This window comes from Perca flavescens, chromosome 9 (genome assembly GCF_004354835.1).
Source record: "Perca flavescens isolate YP-PL-M2 chromosome 9, PFLA_1.0, whole genome shotgun sequence".
NCBI lineage: Eukaryota > Metazoa > Chordata > Actinopteri > Perciformes > Percidae > Perca > Perca flavescens.
Window position 1 is genome coordinate 28,262,231 of NC_041339.1, and position 15,784 is coordinate 28,278,014.

The 15,784-nt window shown below is 39.3% G+C and overlaps 1 protein-coding gene across 5 annotated transcripts in view; it reads right to left on the minus strand.

Moving 5' to 3' along the window:
* Positions 1-15,784, minus strand: part of lrp8 (low density lipoprotein receptor-related protein 8, apolipoprotein e receptor) — a 180,022-nt gene that overhangs the window by 36,281 nt on the left and 127,957 nt on the right. For all 5 annotated transcript variants that reach the window (XM_028587196.1, XM_028587195.1, XM_028587193.1 and 2 more), the window contains exons 5-9: positions 11,934-12,308; positions 8,780-8,902; positions 7,607-7,729; positions 4,917-5,036; positions 3,287-3,412 (exon numbers count right to left, since the gene is read on the minus strand). In XM_028587196.1, coding sequence (XP_028442997.1) covers positions 3,287-3,412; positions 4,917-5,036; positions 7,607-7,729; positions 8,780-8,902; positions 11,934-12,308 — 867 coding nt within the window. The remainder of the gene's footprint in view (positions 1-3,286; positions 3,413-4,916; positions 5,037-7,606; positions 7,730-8,779; positions 8,903-11,933; positions 12,309-15,784) is intronic.

Below are 15,784 nucleotides of genomic sequence, written 5' to 3' on the forward strand. Positions count from 1 at the left end.
TATTATATACATGCCAATTTGTATTCTGGATTATTATTACCTACATTCCTACAGGCAGACAGAATAAAATGTTATTTGCTTGTCTTTTAAAAGCCTAAAACTGCAGGAAAAACTTTTTGAGATGAGGCTTGACAGTGTTCCACATCATCATGGGTCCCATGGCAAAATCTTTTGACAATGGGGAAATTCTGACCACTACTTTAAACCCATTTTGAAAAGTGTGTGCTCAAACTGTCATGTGTGGAAAGAACTGCTCTCGGCACTGTGGTTAAGCCTGCAGTACACTGTAGATGAGAAAGACAACAAGGAACAAGAGAAGGAAAAAAAAAGAGCAAAAAAAGGAAAGCAAGCACTTTGGTCCACAGGCAGTTTGTAAATTTCCTCTGCATCGCTGTGACAGCGTGTCCTGCTTTTATCAACCAGTTTGTGTGTGTACCTGTAATGTATTCCACAGTGCCATGCCATTCTCGTCCTTATCCTCACTCCTGCCTGTACATTTCATAAACTTTTATTTGACTACCTCAAAGGTCTCCGTTTTCTGCTGTCCTTAAAAAGCAATTACATTGTCTGTATGTGGATGTTAGCAGCCTAAAACCAGAAAAGTAACTACAATAACTACTAATTGTATTTTTCCATTTTTATATAGTTTGAGCCAGTTAGTGAGTGAGTGTTCATTGTTTTGCGTGATATTTTATTTTTTTTCTCACTTATTTGGTTATTGTTCATATGTATGCATTATCATGAACAAAAGCAGAAATGTTATTATCAATTAGTTCTTGATGCGGCAATTTGAGTTTTAGGTGCAGCATTAAATCATTTTATTTATTTTGCATCTTTTATAATAACAAAATACAAATATGGTCATAATCAACTCTGATCTATATATGACAGACTGCCGTCTATGTGGCTCCATCCTTCTCATACATGCAGTAAATGCCTTTTCTCTCTCTCTCTCTCTCTCTCTCTCTCTCTCTCTCTCTCTCTCTCTCTCTCTCTCTCTCTCTCTCTCTCTCTCTCTCTCTCTCACACAATAATAATAACTCAAGTTGACGACTCAGTGAGTGGCATCACACCCATAAAGGTGTAAACACAAAAACAATGAATGCAATTAGTGTAAAGCAAGGCTTTCTTGAGAGGACTTAATGGACGCTGCCATGTACTAATACAAACACGCACACACATTCACAAACACCAGCTTAGAAGAGGGAAGGCATTATGACTCCATTCTGGGATTTTACTTTTGATTAGCATTGCTAATGTAGCAGTTGCTTTTTACTGTGAAATTAATCTGCAGAGCCTGAAACTACGTGTTGTAGGATTAGAATGTAATGCACTCTTTGTACATTGGAGAACGTAAAGAGCAGAGGCTATCTCTTCTCATTCAATTGTCTGCACAGCCTCAACTTCCTCAAGTAGAAAATGCAGGGGGAAAAAGCTATACATGCCACTGGGTGTAAATTGAGGATTATATTGTGTTTTTCTGTGTGCCTCCGAGCCAGAAGCACAAATAACAGCCTGAACTTCAATATGTACAAATGATATTTGCACTTGGCATGTGTCACATCTCATTACAGAACGTGACATTCCTCCTGGCCAGTATCTGAGTACGAATGTTGACGTGACTTCTCGAAATAACTACATGTTCATTTGTGTGACCAGAATCCCAAGTGTACATGTATGGTGATGGCCGTGCGTGTGTGTGATTGGGTGTACATACTGTATGTGTGTCCAGGAATGAGTTCACAGGCAAATCTGGCTTCATTAAGTCCACATTACATCAGCTTCATGAAGCAAACATCTCTGCATTTATGGTCCCATCTCTATTTGCTCCTCAGAATAAATAAACCTCAACATAAACAAAAATCCTGTCACATTTTCTGTCTCTTTCTCTTGGTGCTGCCTCCTTTGGCACGCTATTGTTGATGTGCCACAATCAACCGTGCTGATGCATCTCTGCATTACCTCATTGATCAGAGAGATATTCATACAATGCATCCATCCATCCATTTCTCTTTTTTCCTCCTCCGCTTGCCTATACTCCCCTCTAAAAGATGCCTTGGCCTCTGACAAGGACTGTTTGCACTGCCTAACAGTAATAAAGATTCACACAGAGAGGCATGAAGCAATCAATGGTGGTTTTTATGCCACTTAGCTTAAGAGTGAGGGCCTAGAAAACAGGGCCTTTAAGCTCTCTCATTACCAGACCAGTTCAGCCTATAATGACTCAACCTAAAACCGATGGCGGTAATCACTAATGACTCATTTCTCTCTCTTGTCCCACAAAAAAAGTTAATTTTCTGTGTAACTCAATCAGTTGAAGGTTTCATTCCCAATTTAGGTAAAGGGGTAGGTATTAACATGACAGTTTCCTGTAGAATTTAAAATGTAGATAAAGCACTGACAATGCACTGATTATAGTTTCTAATCCTCTCTAGGTCTGCAGGTACCCCTCTATTCTTTTAAATGGAAAAGATGTAGCGTTTTGCATTAATAACAGCACTGAAATTCTGCTTTATGTAAAATATATATAAACTTTTATCATAACATCACTACACATCAGACGCTCTAATTTTTCAGCAGGAAACGTTATCTGCAGGTGTTTAAATGGTTGTTGACAGACAGCGTCGTTATCGGTAAAGCCAGCTGTAACAGTCTGAGAGAGGGGGGGGAGCTGATTAAAAACACCCAGAATTCACATGGAGCTTTTTAAAAGGTAGTCTTAGGTGCAACCAACAAGCTACAGTTGCATCTTCATTTCAGGATTTAGGCAGACCATTTTCCGGTAACAACCTCATCTTATGCAGTTTTGAGGACAAGATTTTATTTTCATTCATACCAATGCTAGGAGTGTTTACCCAGGCCAACATGGGGTACAGACCCAGCTTGTATCCCATAGTGAGTGGGCAGGCCCCCTCCCCACACAACATCCTTCCCCTGACATTCGAGGGAGAGCAGACTTTTCATTAGTGAGGACGGCAGAAAAAGGTGGCAAATATTTATCTTTGCACAGATTGCTGTGCAAGGCCTGCATACAAAGCAAGCCTCTCGTTTCACAGAATCCCACAGTGTGAGAATAGTGTGGGATGTGCCTCGGTAGCTAGGGGTGCTGGAATGGGAAAAAAATTGGTGTATATATAAAAGCTAGTCTCAACGTGTGATTCCTTTCGAGTACATGTGTGCCCATGTCTGTATTTTTGTGAGAATCTATTACAGTGTGTGTCTTTACCTGAACAAATGTGTGTGTGTGTGTGTGTGTGTGTGTGTTTGTGTGTGATAAGTGGCTCACCCACGGCCTTGCAGGTCTTAGAGGCAGGGTCCATCTCGTAGCCTTCGTAGCACTCACACTTATAATCTCCTTTGTAGTTGATGCAGATCTGACTGCAGGCATCTGGGTTCTCACATTCATCTATGTCTGTGGAGAGAAACATGGCACAGAGACATAAAGATCAAAACAACACCAAAGAGACGCACCCACGCAAAGTCTTTAATATCTAAAGAGAGAATAAGAGAAATAACTTTTCTGTCTTTTTACAATCTTTTTTTTTTTTAAACAAATGTGCACTTCAAATGATTTTTTCAAATGGAGGATTTATATCTATCTGGCTGAGAGCATCAACAGACAGAATCAGATCTTGGTTTGAAAAATGTGCATGCTTGTTACTTGTTAGGTAACAATGTGAATGTGAGAAACCCAGTATAATTTAATTTGCAATGAACAGCATTGAGACCATAATTGCTTCAAAGTGTATTACAAGTTTTGTTTGTATTTGTTTAAAAAAAGATTCTATATTACCAGTCAGAGAGAGGATCTGGTCTGCTTTCCTAGACTGGGCTCGTCTTTATATGAATGAATATTTTGTCAACAGAATATTTCACCTGTCCACCGCACAGATATATAGTCTTTGCTAGTTTGTTTATGACAAGGGTGATACATTTAAACACCTTAAAGTCCAACATTTTGTGAAATGCCAGCAAACCCACAGCCCGATGAGAAGATCAATACCAATTTGATCTCACTGAGATCAGGATTCAGCTAAGCATCATGATGTGAAGCAGGGGAAAGTGCTTCTCTGGCTCTGCCCACAGTAAGAGAAATCACTATCATCTATTATGTCCTAATTATGCTTTGTATCTTATCTTATCTTGTTACTTTAATCTGTTTAAAAGAAGAAATACTTAAATATGGCAGTGCCATTTATTATTACTATAATTATTATACACTTTATTTATTCAGGGAATGTCAGAGACAGTGGGAACATTTGAGCTATTTTCTGAAAAGTACTGTGTTGTCATCTCACAGACCACTCTATGCTACACAGATATGAAAATAACATCACCATCATAGATGGTGATGTGTTGTAAAAACATGCCATAAGAAGCTAAATAAAACCTCCTTTCTTTCATCCTGAAAGATTGTAGTGTAAATCCACCCAAGAATCAGGATCTGGCAAACAAACTACAATTACATCCAGAGGTTATTGGTCATGATATTCAACTTATAACTGCTCCCACATCCTTACATTTCAAATTATATGCATATTAAATAAAGAAGATACAATATGAAAATGCGTCTGCTTTGGATTGGGTAAAAGAAGCTGTTTTTGCAGCAGTTGCTGCATGTCCCAGACATCTTCTAATTATTTGACATAGACAGATTAGATCACTTCATTTTTTATGGAAAACAAGCACCTTTCCCCAATACTGTATGTGAAAATGCTCCTTTTATCAGAATATGGTCAAAAGTTGGTAGTTGGAAACCCCGTGAAACTCTCATGGAGCTCAAATGGTCTCTCACATAGCTAAATACAACAGAGGGAAGACAAAATGGCTCAGCCCAGACAAGGTGTTATTGTACATCAGTCATGGGCTTCTGCATTAAGGTGGTAGCTTTCTAGAGAACTTCTTTTTTTCTTTACCTCCACAAGTCTTTTTGTCCAGGAGTTTGTACCCAGAAGGACAGTCGCACTCATAGCCAATTCTGCGGTCCCTGCAGATGTGGGAGCAGCCGCCATTGTTGTCTGCACACTCATTCAGGCCTGCAGAAAGAGGGGCAGTGGGAAGAAGGATAGAGGACGGGACAGGGACAGAGTAAAGAGAAGTTCAATACTGATGAAATAACTCCAGCAGGGTATTGGACAGAAAAAAATCAGCCTGGATACAACACAAAGAAAGAGTTGGACAGAAAAACAAAACACCAACATTTGTGCATGTGCAAAGTTTTATTCTCCCTGCCAGTTAGGATAAGTTAGTCCTGTCCTGTAAGTCTCTCTGCACGTCAAACTTCAATTCAAAAAGAAACATTGAGCTTAAAAGCCTGTGTGTGTGTGTTCATGGCCTATAGCCAGAGTCTTAGCCAAATGCACCTGGAATTACTCCATTCTCCAACAGGGAGCTTGGTCATGTGTACCAGGTGCCACTCCACTATGATGCCTATTGTTACACAGACGCGTGCTGTCCTTCATCCTCTGATCTCAATCTCTCCATGCCCTCATTTCCTTTCTTTTTTTGTATTTTAGAACAGCAGAAGAGATTGGACTCACTCTCAGTCATGCTTTCTTAATGCACCTTCCTTTTTGTATCTGTTTCTGCACCTCCATTTGTTCCTTTGTCTTTCAACTACCCTCCAGGGAGTAGAGAGAGATTGCTTCAGAAAGCTAAAGCTGGTAGTTCATTACCGGTTTACATTAAAGATTTAAGCTTTAAGGCTACAAGTTCTGCTGTGAGACAGTGAGACTGGGAGAGAGAGTGAGAGAGACAGCAAGAACAGAAATGGAGGGAGACTGACAGAGAGAAGGGACAGAAAGACCTTAAGAGACATTTGACCAAAATGAAGGTTGTAATTTTCAGTATAGTCAAGCTGTATTCTAGCAGATACCAACAAATCAAATCAGAATAAACATATTAAAGTAAAAAGTGAAAACATAAAATAACAATTTGAACTGATTAATTTTCATCTAGCAGGACAGCTACAGAATAAACTATAAGCCAAAAGTATGTGGACATTTGTTACAACTTTTTTTTCAAGCAGAAAAATTATTCCTGATCATCTTCCCATAACAAAGTTTTGATTTATAAAATCTGTGGAGAGAAATCTTAATACAGCATAAATTAAAGTTTAGACAATTACAATGTTGTGTCAACCGATAGTTCCTTTCCTTTTTCAACATGACAATAACCTAGTGCACAAAGCAGGTCCATACAATTGTTTTTGGTTTCAAAGTTTGGTGTGTGGAAACTCGACAAGCTTGCACAGAGCCCAGAACTCAACTCCATCCAACGCTTTTGGGAGGAGCTGAAATGCTGACTGTGAGCCAGGCCTTATCGTCATCAGTGACGACCTCATTAATGCTATTGTGTCTTAATGGGAGCAAACCACTGCTGCAAAATTCCAAAGTCTTGAAGAAAGCATTCCCAGAAGAGTGGGAGGCTGTTATAATAGCATTTTAATAACCACTGTTTTGGGATGAGATGTTTAACAATTACATACAGTATGGGTGTAATGTTCAGATGTCCACATACTTTTAGCCATATAGTGTGACTTGACTTTAAAGGGGAACTATGCAGTTTTTTAGCTTAATTTACCTTAACTGAACAGCTTAACAGTTATATGACTTTTTTCGAGTTGAATTGTCGGAGGAACAGAGAAAGAGGAAATGGCAGACTGATCGAGCAAGGAGTCAGACACAAGTAAACATAGGAGCTGCCAAATATTTATTCTGAAGCTGTAGGGGGAGCTCTATAGAGAAATATGTGAGCAAAAAGCGAGAAAACAGCGAAGAAATGGCCAAAACTGCATGGCGCCCCTTTAAAGGAACCCTGAGGAGTTTTTGACCACTAGTAAAATGTTTTTTTTTTTTTATGAGTGGGTCCCCGTTTTGTTTATATAATGCACACACGTGTTTCACATCCTACTTCACATAGTAGGCAGCGATAATGCAACAAGAAACGTAAGCCACTTCCACACAGCCTGTTCAAGGCGGGACTGTTGCGCCTTTAATCTGCCTCGCCTTCTTTGATAAAGTTACGAAGACGGAATGGACAGAGGGGGACAGAGTTGTTGCGCCTTTATTCTTGTTTCTCTCAAGTAATCTAAGAGACTTCTGCTTGTACATGTACTTGAGTAACATTTTACCAAAACAACTCAAGTTACACATTTAATTTAATGGTTTTTTTTTTTTTACATTTGTGTTTTTCTCAACTGCCTCACTCTGTTTGCAGCTGGATTTTACTGCTTGTGATGTGAGATCCGTGACTGAAGCTTGCTAAGTGGTAATTATCTATGGTGTGTGGATAATCTGTGTGGTACCTTATAGGGAATGTAGTCCGGTCACGTTTTCCTGGCTAAGATCACACTAGAGGGCAAAGCCGCTTGGCTCTTTGATCATAACAAGGCGGGTTGAGAAGTCCTGATTTACCCTGCCTTGATCAAATGAAGCTCCTTTTACTAAGAAGAGTGACCACCCACATTAGAAACAGTTGATGATGCCCGAGTACGAGTCTGTGCATCAGTGCTATTACACTAGCATGTATGCCTGAGGTGATAAAAGAACTAATGTGTATCTGGGTATGTAGGTGTGTAAAGAGAAACAGAGACTAATTATCTTACCACACTCCTTCATGGGTTCATCAGACCAGTCCTTGCAGTCTTTCACATTGTCACACACCTTGCTGCTGTCAATACACTCCCCGTTCTTACAGCGGAACTTTCTTGGCCCGTCGCACTTTGTAACTGTGGTTGGGACACAAGAAAGACAGAGAACAGGTATCTTTTCAGCTTAAAATGCACAATGTCCAGGGACTTTAGTAGGTGTCTGCTTGTCCTGCACAGGTGAACTAAATCAGTATTCTGCAACACAAAACTCAATCCCACCAAGATGCAAATTGCTAACATATCATGATTGGTTGAGCAGTCAATTCCAGATGGAGTAGTTTTTCCCCATTTTTTTTGTGTATAAAAAAAGATTTTGGTAGGCACAGTAACTGTGACACCTTTGCAGACAATCCTGTAAAAGTTGGTTTTAGTTTGTGCAGCTAGTCAGCCAGAAAGTTGAGCTAAATGGATTAATTACACCTTGAGAAATTGCCCCGAGCATAACACTTTTCCAAAGATTTTCCATTAAAGGTAAGGTTTGATTTTATTTCACAAATATCACTATTATGCACAATATATTTCATATCAGCCATTGTTTGTGATGTACAGTACATGACAGCTTCTCGCAAAAATATGCTGTACAGGTGCACGCACACACATATTGTACTGTGTCCTTTTCGTAAACTGGGAAGTGCAAACAAGTCTACTTCAGGTTTATAGCTGCACTTCAAAACACTGACTTAAAGATAAGTGTCTGATAATGACCTTGAGCTTTTCTGTGTGTCACAATATGTAAACTCAAAGTGATGCAGTGAGTGGATGAGTAAAAATATCACTATAACTTGTTTGCAAATGTGAATAATGCTCCCAATAGTGCAGCCAACTGCAGCCATCTGTGCTTCTCTCTAGTATATCCCCTGTGAATCCCCTAAGAAGTATTTAAAGTTGTAATTGGGTGGATTTTTAGGATGTATCAAGTATGACAAAGGACTGAATAAGGCATAAAGCTGATGATTTGCAAAAACAGATTACATTTGTAAGGGTTACATTGCCACTTTTCTTTGCAGTAAAATGAGATCTTTATCATTCATTTTAACATTCAGATAAAAAAAAAAAAAAACATTAAATAATAATAAAAAATCAATATTAAAAAAAAAAGAATACGGCTTGTACTCATCTGACACTTACCATTGACACAGCCAGCTTCATCACTGTAGTCTGGACAGTCATGCACTTTATTACACTGTTTGGTTCCGTGGATACAGGATCCATCGCCACACTGGAACTCATCAGGTCGACATGTAAGAAGCGCTGGTGGACACAAGCCATGGACACACATACATTAGAATTAGCTGACCTGCCATTATTATTTCAGTGAAAATATCATCTATTGGTCTCATCTATGATACAGATACAAAGCTCAGAACAGAAAAAGCATTATTAAAGTACACACAGTCACTGACAGATATATAAACCCTTTTAAACATTTCTACACTTTCATTTTAATTTAAGGTGAAAATAAAACACATGCATGTGCGCGCGCGCGCACACACACACACACACACACACACACACACACACACACACACACACACACACACACACACACACACACACACACACACACACACACACCTGATCATTTATCTTCCTCATCTGTATCTATGAAGATGTACATGTGTGTAAATTATCTGTGTTTCGCTTCTTTAACCAGGCCAACTTGGAGTGCATTCCATTCCAACAATCAGTCATGCACAAGTCTTACCTGCACAGAAAAAGCCCAGGCAAATGAAAACCAGGCAGGTACTTATTTAATGTCTAAGGAAAACCCACAAATAATGGCCTACAGTACTGCGATTGGGAATGTGCAAGTGTGTATGGGCATCTCTTTGTGCTTGCTCTAACGGCAAGGGCAGGTTTATTTTACTCATTTGTCTTTTTAACTGGCTGTTTAATTATTCATGTGTTGTGTTTTGGACCAGCTCTGCCAAGGGAATGGAGGCAGATATGATCAATGGCTGTGGAGGCCACAAAAATGTGAAGCACACAATCACTGTATCAGAAAATCTAAAATAAAACACAGCCACACACACTGTTTCACACCAAGTGAGCACACACCCACATATGTACATGTGTCCTGCAGGTGAGCATAGACATATCAAATGACCAAACTGAAATGCATGTATGCAGCAACATGTGTGTGCATTTACATTAACACACAGATCAGCTGACTCAGACTTCTAATGCTTGAACAAAAAAATAGGCTCAAAATTCAAAAACGATTCTCAATTAAAAAAACGATTCACAGTATTTAAATGTAATTACTTTTCCCATGTGATTGCAGTAGACATACAGTTTAAAAAATATATATATATATGAATAGATTTTTGGAATTCTATGAATTGATTTTGAATCGGTAGAGCTTGAATCTCAATACAAATGTGAATTGATTTTTTTTCACACCACTATAATCCTGGGCCATCACAAAATGTGCTGATTCTTTCAGCCACATGATTGGGATCTGAGCTCAGCTAATTATGATAAATCCCCGGGAATAGTAATATTAATGGATTGCCATCAGCAGAAATGTTGGCAGGAGGAAAAGGAGAGGACCAACTAGAGATACTATTTGACAATTTCTCATTTACATTAACCTCCTGTCACGCTTCTCACAATCACTTGTCTCAGCATGTCTGTGAAATAACATAAGATTATTGAGACAGATGTTTCAAATAAGATGGGAGATAATAATCAGGGGACGGGTCTGTGGGAATGAGCAAAGCTTGACAAAATAGAGAAGGAGGAGAAAACCAGCTGCAGATATGTAATGATTCTCACATTTCAAATTTACATTGAAATGTTGCACCTCCCTTAGCTGAGCTCTGCTCTCTCATTTAAATAACACACAGACATCTCAAACTATTACACCTGGTTTGACACAAATCTTCCAACCGCCCACTTTTATTCACAATGTAATGATCATACAGATGCAATCAAATGCATAGAATACACACAGCTCCTGTCTTATCTTATCTGTGAAATAGTGAACATGGTTATTGAGACAGATGACTCCACTGGCACATGTAGACAAGGCAAGATCACTTCACTTGCTGTCACTCTGTCAGAAGTCATCGCTATTTAATCATACTGGGTTTGTTGTTGTTTGTGTAGACATGCTGTGTTTATTTTATTCATGACATTACTTCAAAACAGACACCTTAATCATAGGCCGAAAACAGAAATTGTAATTATATATTAGCAAGATAGCTATCAAACCGGATGCAGCTCTTAGAATACATAATTTGCTAGTGAGGAAGCGAAACAGCGAGACCATCCTAGCGAGACCTAGCTATAGTTGTCTTTTACAGCACTTGCTTCTGCCTGAGTCTTGTGAAAGTTCATGTTTGTGTGAGTGTGTTGCAGTGCAGTGTGCTTGTATCATGTCATATGTGCGAGGCTGCTGTCATCTCCCTGAGTGGTGTGTGGGTGTGTGAAGAGGACACACAGACACACAGACACACAGACACACACACACACACACACACACACACACACACACACACACACACACACACACACACTTATATGTTCTCCTTCTGCTTCCACGGATCAGATGGTTGCATGGCAACACACTCATGCATCCTCATGATAAAGTTAGCATTGACCCTTCCATCCAATCATTTGGTGGCATATGATTTGTCTCATAGACTTTGTTCACAACACAGCGTGTCAGCCTTTGAAGTATATTCCTGTAGTAGTGGTGAGCCACACACATAAAAACCGTTGTTCCACAACCCAACATGCATTATTGTTGGTATGCATGAATCGCTTTAATTAAAGCCTATGGCTGGTATTCACTTTTTACATGTATCATAAAATTAATTTGAAATAAGCTCAACCAACAATACATTTACTCCCCAAACACGTACTGCGTGTAGCCTTTGTGCCATGGAACAAATTACATAAAAGAACCATAACATTGCAATTGGATGACATATTCATTCATTACAATGAACACTGCAAATGTAAATTACAGGCAAAACCGCGTCCCTGAGCATGTGCAGTGATGTCAGGACTTTAATTAAGGAATATGTCAATGGACTCTTTAATGGATTGTTTTTTATAGTCTTTGGAAAACAACAACATTGGAGTTCTATGGCGCTGGGGAAATGCTTTATCACGCTGTGGCTACACAGAAAATTGTTGCTGATAGGATAAATTTGGTTTCTTTAGACATTATCCTTTAATAGTCCATTCAGTTACACGCTCATTTACACACTTACTTATCCACCCACTCATCCCGCCCTGCCACATAAATACAATAAATACACAGATGACTTACGACAGTTTGCTTCATCCGATTTATCCTTGCAGTCTGCGTCTCCATCACACTTCCAATTCATGTGGACACACTCCCCACTCCCACACTGGAACTCGCCCACTGGGCAGCGAGGTTTCTGGGGCTCTGTCCTTCGGCTGCAGCGCTCCATGGACTCGTCTGACTTGTCCTTGCAGTCCGGGTCGCCATCGCAACTCCACAAGGCGGGGATGCACTCCGAGTCATTGCAGCGGAACTCGTGCTGGCCGCAAGTGGGAGCCGTGCACTTCTCTTCATCGCTGTTATCCCCACAGTCGTCGTCTCCATCACACACAAAGATTGGTGCCACGCACTTCCCATTACGACACTGGAAATCTTTGGAGGGGCAGGCCTTGGCATCTGCAGGACAAAAGTGGATAATAGGAAAGGTTATCATTTGGAGAGACGTTTCTTTCATTTTCTTACCAGCATTGATTATATATAATCTACTATTAATCTCATCATATAAAATATTTTTTTACATAGAGTGAATGTAACACTTAATTGAGCTGTCATATAAAGCCATCCACTTGAACTCAATTTGAAAGCAGGCGCTAGTGCACGTGGGAGTCAATGAGAGAAAATGTGAGTTAGAGGACAGATACCTTATCACTGCATATATTCAAACTCCTTGAGGGAGAAGGAATATATGCAGCAATATGTCTCTCCCCCTCCTCTCTCTGGAGATGGAATGAAAGACAATGTTATTCAAATTTAGAGTTAATGAGCAGAGGGCAATTCCAGATGTTCCTTATTTGCTCTGGGGCCTTTGCTGTCTAGTGAGAGTAAAAGAAAAAGTTTTATCTAAAGTCAAATTGGTGACTGTGCATGATGCTGAGGCACTCTTCTTTAAGGCAAGGCAAGGCAGCTTTATTTGTATAGCACATTTCAGCAACAGGGCAATTCAAAGTGCTATACATAAAACATTAAAGAGCAGTTAGAAGACAATTAAAAACAATTTAAAAACATTAATAAACAAATTAAAAACATTAAAAGACAAGAATAAAATTGATAGTGCCGTATAAGAATAAAAGTTACAGTGCAGTATAAGAAATTAAAGTTAATAAAATAGATTATTTAAAGAAAAGCAACATCAAAAAGATAGGTCTTTAGCTTAGATTTAAAAGAACTGAGAGTTGCAGCGGACCTACAGTTTTCTGGGAGTTTGTTCCAGATATGTGGAGCATAAAAACTGAACGCTGCTTCCCCCTGTTTAGTTCTGACTCTGGGGACAACAAGTAGACCTGTCCCAGACGACCTGAGAGGTCTGGTTGGGTCATAATGTAGTAGCAGATCAGAAATGTATTTTGGCCCTAAACCGTTTAGTGATTTATAAACCAGTAAAATTATTTTGAAATCAATTCTTTGAGGCACTGGAAGCCAGTGTAGAGACTTCAGTACTGGAGTGATGTGATCCACTTTCTTGGTTTTAGTGAGGACTCGAGCAGCAGCGTTTTGAATCAGCTGCAGCTGTCTGATTGATTTTTTAGGGAGACCTGTAAAGACACCGTTGCAGTAGTCAAGTCTACCGAAGATAAAAGCATGGACAAGTTTTTCCAGATCCTGCTGAGACATAAGTCCTTTAACCCTTGAAATATTTTGAAGGTGATAATAGGCTGATTTTTTAATTATGTTAATGTGGCTTTTAAAATTCAGGTCTGAGTCCATGACTACACCAAGATTTCTGGCTTTGTCTGTTGTTTTTAACATTGTCGTTTGAAGCTGAGCGCTGACTTTCAATCGTTCCTCTTTTGCTCCAAAAACGACCACCTCCGTTTTTTCTTCATTTAATTTAAGAAAGTTCTGGCACATCCAATCAATCTGTTGAATGCACATATTTAATTGTTGTATTGGGCTATAGTTCCCTGGCGATAAGGTTATGTAAATTTGTGTGTCATCCGCATAACTATGGTAACTTATTTTGTTGTTTTCCATAATCTGAGCCAGTGGAAGCATGTAGATATTGAACAGAAGAGGCCCCAGAACTCAGCCTTGGGGAACTCCGCACGTCATATTTGTATGCTCAGATGTATAATTACCTATAGACACAAAGTAGTCCCTATTATTTAAATAGGATTCAAACCACTTTAGTACTGAGCCAGAAAGACCAACCCAGTTTTCCAATCGGTCAAGCAATATGTCATGGTCTACCGTATCAAATGCAGCACTGAGATCAAGTAATACTAAGACTGAAATTTTGCCACTATCTGTGTTTAAGCGGATGTCATTAAAGACTTTAACAAGAGCCGTCTCGGTGCTGTGGTGTGGTCGAAAACCTGACTGGAAGGCATCAAAACTGTTGTTTAGCGATAAGAAAAAGTTGAGTTGTTGAAAAACCACTTTTTCTATGATTTTACTTAAAAATGGAAGGTTTGATATTGGCCTATAGTTGCTCATTAGTGTCGTGTCTAGATTGTTCTTTTTTAGGAGTGGCTTGATGACTGCAGTTTTCAGGGCCTGTGGGAAGATACCTGATAGCAGAGACGTGTCTACAATCTGTAGAAGATCAGGAGCCAAACAGTTCGAAACATTTTTGAAAACACCCGTTGGTAGAATATCAAGGCAACAGGAGGAGGTTTTCAGATGTTGTATAATGTCCTCCAGGTTTTTTAGGTTGATCGTATGAAATTGTGTCATGTTGGAATTTGTTTTGCGTGCACACTGTGACAACACATATCCTGTACTTGATATGGAAGCACTGACTGTTTGTCTAATTTTCTGAATTTTGTCTGTGAAGAAGGAGGCAAAGTCATTGCAAGCCTTGCAAGCCTTTAAAGCACACATCACAGGAACAAAGAGGATATGCAGTGCCTGTTATATAAAAAGGGGATAAAAAGGGAAAATAAATAAATAAATAACAACAGGTAAACTTGTCTCATGGGAAAATCACATATTATGCATTATTACATGTAAAAGTAAATAAATATTTTCTCAGCTTCAACCACAAAATCTCAACTCTTTAAACAATGAATGAAACCAGTATTACACTGAAAGAAATTCATATTAAGCACAAGGCCGAGAGCATATGTGCAACAGAAGTCCAGTATGTAAAGCAGGTGCATAATGAACAGTGGGGGCACAGTGGCAGGTGCCTGCCGCAGTGCAGAACCCCCTCCACGAGTGTTTGTGTGTGTGTGTGTGTGGGTGGGGGGGGGATGTTTGTACAGAAATACCTGGAGACTGTATATATTTATGTGCATGATTGTTGGTGCATCTGCTTATTTATTTTCCTACAGTATCTCGAGACTTCTGGGATATGATGAAACTATGATGAATAGTGTTTAAACAGTTTATGCATCTGTGAAGGTGTGTTGTTGTGTTTTGCTGGCAAACTGCATGTTTGTCATATCCCAGCAGTTACAGTATCTAATTCCAGCCATGTTAGACAAATCAATTTGAATCATGTATTCTGCGAGAAAAAAATAAAACACTTGTCCTTTGATGTTACTCCCTTCTCTGGGCGACCGACATAACTGTTTCACTCTCTCTCTCTGTTACCTACCCACACAGTGTGCCAAAGGGACTCATTATGATAATAGGCTATTGGATTTCCTGCTAGCTATTACTGCTAGCATGCTAATCCTCCCCACTCAGATCTCAGTGATTTAATTAACATGAGTACATAAACAACATCAGCAGCATCCCGGCACACGCTCAGGTGGTTTGGGGGTCACGTAGGGTGTTTGTGCAAACAAAAACTGGGTAAAGTTATAAAGTGATTATTTTGAAAACTTTCTATACAAACAGCAAGAGGCTTTTTGTTCATGAAAATTATAAACATATTTTGCTTCATCCCAGAGGATGATGATGTGTTGGTAGTAAGACAAAATACCTTT